Genomic DNA, 11,128 nt, shown 5'->3' with positions numbered 1-11,128 from the left:
GAGATGCTTATTCTCGTGTCGTCTGCTCCCTCCGTCTGTTGCACAACTCTTGATTTGGTAGAAACTAATCACCAACGCTTGTGTCCTGTTTAGCTGGCATATCCCCTGTTGACACCCAGAGCTGATATCTAGGACCTGGTTATTGACTAAACAGCCAACTGGGAAGTAAGAACGGCGATGCCTGTCATTCTGTGCTACTACTCGTCGGCAATCGCAACCTTACAACCTATAGAGTAGAAGATCCTGGCCTCAACAGGCCATTGTTTGACACTAGTATAACTTCTAGAAGACCAGTCGGCCCATCTTCCACCTACAGTACAGGCTGATTGTCTCTCCACCATGAGAATGCCACATGCTGTGCTGAGACGCGGACACATCCGGATTACTCTACTGCCCTGTACTGTACGATGAGGCATCAACCATGTCCCGTTAGTTTGCCGAGTCGCACGATGGCAATTCGCTTGGATGACGGACGGCAGATGCCAGCCCGTCTCGAGTCATGATTCTGCGGGGCCTTTGAGCTTCTCAGCCGGCTAAACCTCGAGGGTTGGCAACGTCAGAAATCATGATCCTCAGGAGACAATATAATCCGATCTTCGTGCTGACAAGACCCTGATATTATGCAAGATTCAAACCCCAATGACAACTTATGAGAACGTGATGGACCCGGGGGAATCGGATTGCTAGCCTTGGTAAAACGTGGGTGAGTCCATATGCGTTGACTGAGGAAAACGGTCATGCAACAATCATCATCCCTGCCAATAAATATTCACATTTTGGACTTCCGCCTCGGACAGGGCGGAAAAGGGTCGATAGACCTACATCGTGACATATCAAGACGGGCACCAGACCCTTCAATCAAGCATCTGGTCCGGGTATATCATGGATGTGCCGTCGATCCCCTTTGAGCGAGCTTGGTATCACGAGCCGCCAACTTTCTGTCGTCGGCTGTGCAGGGCCCCCCTCGGCTCTTGGCGGACTTCTCTTTCGCCTTCGCCCTCCCAGATCTTCAAAGTGGGTAATGTGATCTTGTGTCTCAGACAGCCGAGGGCAGAATGTAACACACATCAACAGCCTGAGGCGGGGTTGGGCCGGGACACGTTCGCCGAGGAAGGCATTTCCGCACCCTTCGAGTCCTTGTTGGTCGTTTAGCACTGCGTCCGGCTCAAGCATCTCGGCGGGCCCTTTCAATGCTCTTTGCCCACAGCGAGGTTTGGAGTAGCGCTCTGACCCTCCTGACTCCGGTGGCTGGCGATGGGTCTCCTAGGGGGGGGCCTGCTAGCAGAGCATCGCAGCAAAAATAGTACGAGATCGTGCGGTTCAGTTTGCCCAAACTGAGCACGTTTGAACACGCGCTGCAGCTAACAAGAGAAGCAGGGCAGGCCATGGTGCAATGCTGCGGCAGGGGGCCATGGCGGTTGGGCAGCGGAGCGTTTGCGGCAGTCGAGGCAATGGCAAAAAAAAAAAAAAAATCAGGCGAGGAGCGGCTGTCCAAGCAGCAAGAAGCTGCCCTTTTGGAGCCATCAATGCAAATGCATGACAGTTGCTAGCACTAGGGCAGCGCGACTCAGCATCTTGTTCATGTACTATGTACTCGTATGGAGCTCTAATCGGCAACGGCGTTACGGAGTATAATTTTTTTTATCGGCTAGCGGACCCAGATGGCGAGGCTCAGATGTTGGTGTTGAGACTAGCATTTGGTAGTGTAGAGCTGCGTCGCTGAGGTAAGTCGAGTGGCTGGAGTTCAGCATGGAATGGAGCTTGAATATTCCGGAGCCAGCCGTTTTGTTTATCATGATGATGAAGACTGATTACCGCGATTAGGCAGCTGATTCGGCCGTCACCGAGGGCAGGTAAGCAGCCCTCTGCCACTCTCGTACTACTGGCAGCTCACCATTTGCTGGGCAGATACTCGGTGGAATAGGCCTGCTTCCTGCATCGTCAGGCGGGCTAATAGACAACGGGGAGGACGGTATCTATCCGCCAATGCTCCCTTGCCTTTTAAATAAGTCCCGAGTCTCTACTTTTGTGCAATGGTCCGGCCAATGCCCACAACAAGAGTTAACCCGATGCAGCGAAAGAGATCAAGCACTCTAAGGCACATGGGACACCCGCATGCATATCCTAATGATGATCGATCGCCAAAGTGTAGGTGAATACCGATCTAGCTGGATTCTGCTTGGGCGCACATCATTGCTGCAAGCCTCGCCGTAGAGGAATAGTAGTATGTAGTAATACTAGTATGTATGTCTCGGATTCACTGTCCTCCCAGCCCGGGCATTGTCTAGCTTAAACGGCTTTAGGCAAGGTAGGCGAGGCTGGGGGGAATGCTTTGGCTCAGATGTCCGCCGTCCATGTATCGAGCAATGTGTGTTAGTATTACAGGGCAGAGTGTCTCGGCACCCTGCTCCTCATGCATGTACCGTCCACAAGATTTTGCAAAAGTCGACCTGGATAGCATATCTTGGCCATGGTTGCATCACGCTGCCCGACTGGCCGGCGGCTATGGCGAGAACCGTGGCAAAAAGGATCAATGTTTTCTGTCCGAACGACGGTGGCACTACAAAGCACTCGATTTGTAACACCCGCATTATACACGTAGCAGAGCAGCAGATCTATCGGGTCTGGCCATGGTCGGTGATAAGGGTTTAGCTGGAGCCTTAGCTGCTCTGGTGTGCACGCCACAAAATGACAGCGCATCACTCCTATGCCGCAGCTCGGCGGGCAATGCATCAGCGGCGACAACCAGCGAGTTATAGGATGGCATGTGTACGAGGGACTCTGGGGACGGATGGGGCGGCCAACCAGGGTAGCAGGCCGTCGCCTGAATCGAGGGAGGCGCTCGTTCTTGATTTCTTGTGTTTTAATTGATCCATGGCGGGATACTATTGGATTCTAAGTCAGTATCGTGAGCTAAACGCTCGTCAAGCTGGGGAATCACCCTGTCCAGAAGCCTAAACGAATGTGCTGCGAAGGCAAACGACGCCGTTGCGTATCCACTCAGGCTTCGCGCTCACTTTTTTTCCTCACTTTTTTTTCTTCTTCTTGCTTTTCCGATGAACCCTTGCTGCGATGGAACCTAGACAAGGGAGTCCAGGTGGGGGGGATGCTGGACCTTGATGTGGCTCGCTCGAATCGTGTAGTACTAGTTGGACCACGGGGGGGCAATATATACGATGTGCTGTCTGAAGTAGCACTCGGATGTACGTATCGTACGGAGCGCATGTGCAGCGTGAGGCGTTTGTTCGTATTTGGAAACGTGCCAAAGACGTGGCAGCCCAGATCTGGCAGAGGCAAGAGACGAAGGACTCGGGAATGAAACGCCGTTCCTTGGTGCGCGCCATATGACGGCATTCGGACAGTGCAAATAGCCAGTGCTGGAGAGTCATGATGCCGGGCCTCGCTCCGTTTTCGCAGCCAAAACGATGCTACTGCAGCGCTTCGTCTGGCGATGGTGGTTTCGCTGCGATGCTTCGTCTCGCGTTCCATCGAGGTCGTGGGCTGTAGAGTAAAGCCAAGGACGGGATCCCCGCTAGATTAGGTTAGGCTAGCAGGAGAAAAGTTCAAGCCATGGCTCCTGGACTGGCAGTGGTAGCACGAAGCACAGACAAGTGCTGTACTGTAAACAGTAGAGTACAGTATCATGACCAGCATGATGATAGCCTCCTGGTCCTGGTCGAGGAAGAGCTGCTGCTAGTACTAGCAGGGAGCCCTCGGATCCTTTCTCTGCTGTGTCTCGCCCCGATGCCCCTCCTCCGATACGTGCGGGCAGGACGCTCCGACACTGTGCACAGTGCGGATGAGGCACCAAGGGCGCGCAGCAAATGGCGCCATTGTCGCGCGGGCGCGGCCAAGTCATACTGTCCTGGCGGCGACACAGTGCATTGTTGGCTCCGATTGGGCCCTGGTGCTGCGCCGTGGCCCTGTAGCGCTCTGTCCCCCTCTGTGGCCCTTCTGTGGCCCGCTGTGACCCTCTGTGGCTCCCTGGGGCCCTCGCTGTGGCCCTCGCTGGATCGCCGGCCGGCAGCCCCACACCTGTGCAGCTGCAGATGTGCCTTGGCGGCGCCCATTGGCTGCTCGTCCCGGCCCGGGGCTGGGCGACAAAGCTCACCGCCTCTTCAAGCCCCCGCTCGAGATGCCTCCAAATCATGCCAACCCGCCGACCACCCACTCCAACGTCCATCCATCTCCTCAATCCCATCCATCCACCACTACCAGACTGTACTGTACAGACCACCACACTATACTTACAGTAGTACCACGGTAGCACTGCTTGCTGCTTGCTTGCTTGCTCGCTCTGACTGACTATCTGTCTGGAGTCTGGACTGTCTGGGCGCCGGAACCTGCCAGCGGCTGTTCGTCTAGGCACCCAAGAAAGAACAAGAGCGCGCCATAGCGCCATCCAGCTGGCCTGCAGCAAACCGTTTCGTTTCTCTTCGCACCCCGGACGCTTCCCTTCTCTTCCTTTTTCCCATCTCTCCCCGCCGTAATCCCGATCATCCCTCATCGCATCGAGTGCCAACATCACAACACGAAAGAGCGGTGTCATCGGCTCACCTTCATACAATACGTCCTTTGCTCGCATCCAAGCGGAACGCTTGATTGTTCCTCTCTCCTCTCCCAGAATGACCCTCGACTACAATGTCAACGGCGGGGGCGATGCCTTACTCGATCTGACCTTTGAACAGCACCAGCGGGACCGGGCTGCTGCGTATAGCTACTCAACCACAACCACAGCTCACTCAAGCCCAGGGCCTGCGTCTAACCTCGTCACTGGCTCTTGGTCTCTTCCCATCGACATGAACGCCAACGCCAACAACTCGCCTCCGGGAGCTCGAGGCAGCTCCCCCGAGGAATTCCACCCAAACTCGCCTCTCTCACACATGTCCAGCCCTCACAGCCATCACTCGCCCCTGCAGCACTCTCCCTACCAGCAACACACAAACCCTCTAACCGACTGGGCTCTTCACCACCACCAGCAACAGGCTGCTTCCGCGGCGCAACACCAGGCCTTGCCTGCGCACGACTTGTCACAATACATCCAGGAATCCACACTGTTGAATTTTAATGCATTTCCGGGCTACCATCCTCTCGAATATCATCTACCAGCGACGACGCAGGCTGCGTTACAAACCCATTTACTAGAGTCGCCCTTCAGCTCGATGCCCGCCTTGGATGATACCGCACACGCAATGCACTGGGGAGGCGCGGGAATGGGAAACTGGCAAGACTTTCAAAACACCCTGCAGCTCGATGGCCTGCCCACCGTTGGTAGCAATTCACCCACTGGAACCTATCTTGAGGTCCTCTCATTACCATCCTCATCATCGGGTGATGGGTGGGCAATGGTGGACTGGGGACATCCTGGCCATGAGCTATTTCAGCCTACTCCAAGTGCTGCTATTTTCAATCCTTCGCAGACACTTCATCTGCGAACCAACTCTGATTCTTCAGACGGTGGCAACTCGGTCGAGGTCGGTAGCTTCGAGGAAATCCCCCCATTCCCTTATTCTCCCTTCTCACCAGAATCTGATGGCCAGGCCGACAACCACAACAACGGTCACCGGAATTGCTACTCGACGGATGGTCACCATCACAGCCATGACAACAGCCATAGTCATAGCCATAGCCATAGCCACAGCCACAACCACAGCCCTACCTCGGTAGCTGCCCCTGTTCCCATCAAGGGCGAGTCTTCCACCCGCCACAGCCCTGGCAGTGGAGCAGGCTCAGTTTCCCCCTCTTCATCTAGCACCACCTCCAGGAGAAGCGCGGGAACGGGCATCCGCAAGAGCCCGATTGCCAAGGCACCCAAGACCGTCGTCAGGCGCATCTCCAACGGAAAGAAGGATGGATCTACCGAGAAGAAGGTTGGCCGCAGAAAGGGACCTCTTTTGCCAGAGCAGCGAAAGCAAGCCAGCGAGATAAGAAAGCTGCGTGCTTGCCTGCGATGCAAATTCCTTAAGAAGACTTGCGATAAGGGAGAGCCCTGCGCTGGATGCCAGCCATCTCACGCTCGCCTCTGGCAAGTCCCCTGCACGCGAATTGACATCAAGGACATTGGCTACTTTATGAAGGACTGGAAGGCCGACTATGAGAGGCACATGGACCGTGGCGTATCCGTCTACAACGTCAAGGGCTTTGCCCAAAAGGAAACGCTCATGTGGATCACCCACGGCTATGGATTTGCCCTGCCCGTCATGGTTCGCGAGGTCTACGTTGCCGATGACAGCTGCTTCTCCGTCGAGTGGGTCGAGTCGTATGTCACCACCAACGACACGATTGACTTTGAGACTCGTACCGAGAAGCTCGATGTCGGTGCTGAGGGCATCCGCATTGATGCTCTCTCCGAGTATCTCGATAAACACATCGAGGGTCCCTTTGAAGACTTCATTGACGACCACTTCGAGGGTACTCCCTTCATCACCGAGATCCTCAAGACCGCTCACCGGTACTACGTCAAGGAGAAGATGCCTGTCATCCGAAAGGCCCTTAAGTTGGTCCTTGCTTACAACTTGACTATGCACATCACCATGGTTGAGAGCCAGGGATCCGAGATGCCGCTTGACGGCCAGATCGACGATGAGGACTCCAAGTACTATGGCCGCACCGTTGCGCCTGTCATGATCAACTTCCAGATTAAGTGTGCTCTGGCTGACATGTGGCGCGAGCTTCAGAAGGACATCCTGGAGGAGCTGTCTGCCCTCTACTCTGGTGTCTACAGCGGTGAGAAGATGAAGAACTGGCCAACCATCTTCCTCCTGGCCTCCATCCTCCTTGCCGTTTGGGAAGAGATGCAGTTTGACTGCCACTACCGCGTCCCTGACCCTGTGGCGGTGAACAAGTTCTGCAACGACATGGAAACTACCCCTGTCGGTGTTATTGTGGGCCTCTTCCACGCCATCTCTCAGAAGCTCCCAGCCTTCACCGACTGGGACACTCGTGAGCACGGCCACCTGCTTCACAACAATGTTGCCGTCTGTGATGCCATGACTGAGGTGCGACAACATGTCATCAAGCATGGTAAGTTTGCACACACTTGTGCTCCATCAAACATGGTTACATGAGGGCACGGTATACTAATAAACTTTACAGAGGCTTACTTGCGAACTCGGAGAGAAGCCAAGTTTGATCGCTACGATTTTGATTCGCTTTCAAACAAGTTCTTGTCGAAGCTTGTTATTCGGGCTAACTAACTAATAGAGGGTTTCTAATTGTTTGTTTGTTTCATCTTTTTTCCTTGTCATGGGGGCAGGCTCGAGTAGACGCGCTCGTCACCATCATTTCCTTCACGACTTTCTTTTTACATGAATCTTTTTACGGTCATTCAGCGACGGCGTTGTGATAAGATTCTCTGCATAAATCTTTGAGGACGGCTTTTGAGCTCGCCATCTACTTCACCTTAGCGTTCCTATTCTTCATTGGTTGACCGCCGCCATGCAACACGACGGTATTGCGGAATGTCTTACGAGCTTGATATGACTTTCTTCCACGAATGTATGACTTGAAGAAGACCTCTCCTTTCACTCTATGTCTCTCTCTATCTTTACACTTTGGTTTTTACTCCATCGGGCAGCTCATCTTTTTTCACACGGGAATTTGCGATTTGATTTTTTTTTTTTTTTTTGGCTTTTTTTTTGCGGCGGAGAGGTGAAAACTCTCGATTATGTTCGTTATGGGATCATGTTGCATGATGTAGTGTTATGGAATCTACAGACAGACAGGTGGCTATGCAGCATAGACGAACATGCATGGTATAGGCGCCTTGGGCCACGGCTTTTGACCTGGCCTTGGATGGAGTGGGATGATTTGACATGATGCCTTGACCAGTTAGGCAGTTGGGTGCGATGGCCGGGAATGCCACGAATAAAAAAACGGCTTTGACTATTGTTAATGGAAGCAACTGTTTTTCATCATGATGACCTTTCTTGACGATCGATTAATATGTGTTTGCATGAGTAAACCCATAGCCTACCTCGCAGGCAGAGCTTCTCCACGGCCAAATGGCTGAGCTATGTTTTGTGATAGCCTTGCCTCCTTTGCGTCCATTGAGCACTGATGCAAACACGGACAGTGGAGGGGATGAGACAACTGAGATGTAGTTATTGTATTTAAGGCAAGCAACGCTGCGAAATGTTTAACCTCTATAAAGATTGATGAGCGTAGATGCTGAAAGTGGATGTCATGTTTATTCTCAAAGCTACTCCTGACGGCAGTGAGCATTTTGGGCCTGGTATCATAGGAAGCATACGGGATGTTGGATGAGAGCATTTAGTTGGAATCAGAGAATGGTGATTGCACTAAGCAGCTGGCGTATGGGTAACCGCTAACCTTCTATAATGATACTGGATAAGTATTGCCGTTATTCGATCTTGGAGAGTGTGAGAGAAAAGACATGAGCATCTATTAATTGAACAGACTGTCTCATTCCCATGGATTCGTTGGTGGAGTAGAGGGGATTTGGCGGATTCTGCGACCTACCCTGTATGCAATTGAGGCTTATTTACCAACTCGCTGGAGACAAGAAAAATGCACTGGTTTATAAGAAATACGATTGGGAAACGAATAATTTTATTTTTCTTTTCTTCTGGGGCGAGATACTCTGTGCTATTCAGCCCGGGGGTTCTGGCGGCACCGGGTAGTAGATGAGAGGAAGCAAAGTCAAATAGTTCTAGAAGTATATGCAAGTAATCGCTCAGCTAGTGACACATTGATTTGGCCGTGGACCATACCTAGGACTGACATCCAAGATTAGATGCCAGCACATGAATCAATAAATACAAACAGACAGCGAAGGGAGAAGCGGTGTCGGGTCATAGTGGTGGAGGGGAGATTCTCTAAAAGTAAACGGTAATGGTAGAGTCTACGAGTAGTAGTATGTATTGTCAATTCCACTATGAGTGAGAACTTCAAATGCTTAATGACACTTTAATGTTCCTTGAGAGCGGATATGGTCCCTCCAAAGACAATAGAGAAGAAGACTGCAAGCCTCGCTGCCTGCACTGGAGGAGGAGGAGGAGGAGGAGGAGGAGGAGGAGAGTGTGATCTTAGCATGAGACTTACAGATGTCATCACCTGGCAGCCAGCAGAGAAGTACCTTCGCGTGCTCGTGCACATACTCTACTTTTGATGTACTTTCTCATGATTCTGACAGCCTGAGGCTGCAAGGAGCTTGGATGCTATATATTCCACAAAGCTGCTCCCTTCCTCTCTCCTCTTCTTTCCCCCCCACAGATCTTCCCTTCTTCAATCATTGATACTACAAGTCCACCAAGCACTGCTCCTTCAGCTAATACCCTATTTTTATACTCATTCTACTGCAACTTGTTCTCAATTTCTCAAGATGGGTAGGTCGAAGATGAAAGACGTGTCATGTGAGATGCCTCTTGAAGATCCACGCTTATTCGAGCAGGCCAAGATGTCACCGTTAAAACCGAGGCTCACCAATCTCTTTTGGGTAGCCTCATGAAGGACAAACTATCTAAGCGGAAATCGCCTTTGGTTGCAGAGGCATACTACTCTGAGGCCATCACCATTTTACGAAGCCTCCCGAAGACAACACACCCAGTTTGGGCCACCTTGAAGAGCCAACTGAAAAAAACCAAACCATCTAAGAAATCAAAGTCAGCGCTTCTAGGGGATCTTGAAGCAGCCTGCGCAGAAGAGGATTTAGACTGGGAAAAACTCGATCCCATTCAGAGAGCCTGCAGGGATGAACCACTGGCCATAGATTTGACGAAATCTACGACTCTTCTATACAAGCTTATGGGTGCTTTTCATACGGAAGAACCATCTTTCTACGATGGAGTCACGACCCATTACAAAGCCCTTGCTCTCGATGAGGAATTAGCCAACTCAATCTTTCTTTTTATGACATTGCTCGTGCTTTTCCAACAGAACGCTAACGATCACAACAAACTCATGCTGTATCCCATGCTACAGTACATGTTTCTGGACGTGAAAAGCCTTCTGGAGACGAAAAGAGGAACCCCTACAATTCGCCAGTTTATGAAATCCTTGATGGCTAAGCCTGCCGGTAGTAGCAGCGGAGACGACGACGACGAAGTTGGTCAAGAGGAAGAACGGCCAACCAAGAGACGACACTGCATCAAGATTGAGAGATCTGAATAGCTCTTCACAGGCGCTAGAAGTGGAGCTGGCGCAGCAACTCGGAATGTGCGGCCAAACACGAATTCTACGCAAGACAAAGAAATAGATGGTATTTTTGCAATAGCTTGAGTCAGCTATGCTGCAGAGGCCACCGTTCTATCATCGACATGGATGAGAGAGGTGGATATCAGATGCAAAGGCGACAAACAGAGGGGGCAAGGGAAAAAAGAAACAAGCAGGAAAGAAAGGTACGTTAATCAATGCACAAATTATTCAACATGATCCTAATTTGCAAATAGCGAAAGGAAAATCATAGCTTGAACGTTCTCAGTCGTTCATACCTTTATTATTCGAGAGATAATAAGGCGACATAAGAAAATGGCGAAGGGGAGTTTGATGGTTAAAATTTGGGGGATATACTGCATTATTTTCCTTTTCTTCATCATACTACATGGGCTAATTTCTTTCAATACATCAAGTTGCTATTCAGTTTTCTTTTTTACTTTGTCTCTCATAGGTGAGAGCTTGAGCCAACTTACCCTAAAGGAAGGGCCGCAATACGTGGTGATATGGCTTCTCTTGAGGCAGACCTCTTTACAGAGGTATCACCATTGCGATGCCGAGAATCTTTATTAGCTGATCCATCGCTAATTCAATATATCTGCGTTGCGGATCATTGGTAGTCTCTGTGAGGTACTTTGTGTGGAGAGAGATCGTCAGGTTCCTCTTCAGCTTAGCCCCAGCATCTAAAAATACAAGTATGGAACAAGCTTTGCGGGTCTTCTCTCAATTTAGCTATGGATACTCGGTAGAGTAGCACAACTCTTAAGACACAATCGAGGGAGTGCATCGCTTCTTGATCTGTCGAAAAACTGAAGAGTTTGTCTAGTCGAGCACTAAAAGAGGTGCCACGTTCAAGTTGGGCTTAGGAATAAAGGTGGCCGCCTTCAGACCTTCTAATGGGATACGGTTTACAGAGATGGAGTCCGAGACAAAGAAGAGCGGCTCGATATTGCCA

General features: G+C 51.2%; 2 protein-coding genes across 2 annotated transcripts; both read left to right on the top strand.

Annotated features, from left to right (window-relative positions):
• Positions 1 to 4,799: 4,799 nt before the first annotated feature.
• Positions 4,800 to 7,196, top strand: TRIVIDRAFT_179371 (uncharacterized protein; the record flags this gene model as incomplete). The annotated part of the gene is made up of 2 exons (XM_014102654.1): positions 4,800 to 7,023; positions 7,096 to 7,196. The coding sequence occupies 2 exons, from the start codon at positions 4,800 to 4,802 to the stop codon at positions 7,194 to 7,196; spliced, it is 2,325 nt and encodes a 774-aa protein (XP_013958129.1).
• A 2,147-nt stretch (positions 7,197 to 9,343) lies between these two features.
• On the top strand, positions 9,344 to 10,131 carry TRIVIDRAFT_200251 (uncharacterized protein; the record flags this gene model as incomplete). Its single annotated transcript, XM_014102653.1, has 2 exons — positions 9,344 to 9,347; positions 9,413 to 10,131. The coding sequence occupies 2 exons, from the start codon at positions 9,344 to 9,346 to the stop codon at positions 10,129 to 10,131; spliced, it is 723 nt and encodes a 240-aa protein (XP_013958128.1).
• Positions 10,132 to 11,128: the final 997 nt, after the last annotated feature.

This window comes from Trichoderma virens, assembly GCF_000170995.1.
Source record: "Trichoderma virens Gv29-8 chromosome Unknown TRIVIscaffold_5, whole genome shotgun sequence".
In the NCBI taxonomy this organism is placed as follows: domain Eukaryota; kingdom Fungi; phylum Ascomycota; class Sordariomycetes; order Hypocreales; family Hypocreaceae; genus Trichoderma; species Trichoderma virens.
Note: the sequence above shows the minus strand (reverse complement) of the source record. Positions and strands in the feature narration are given on the sequence as shown.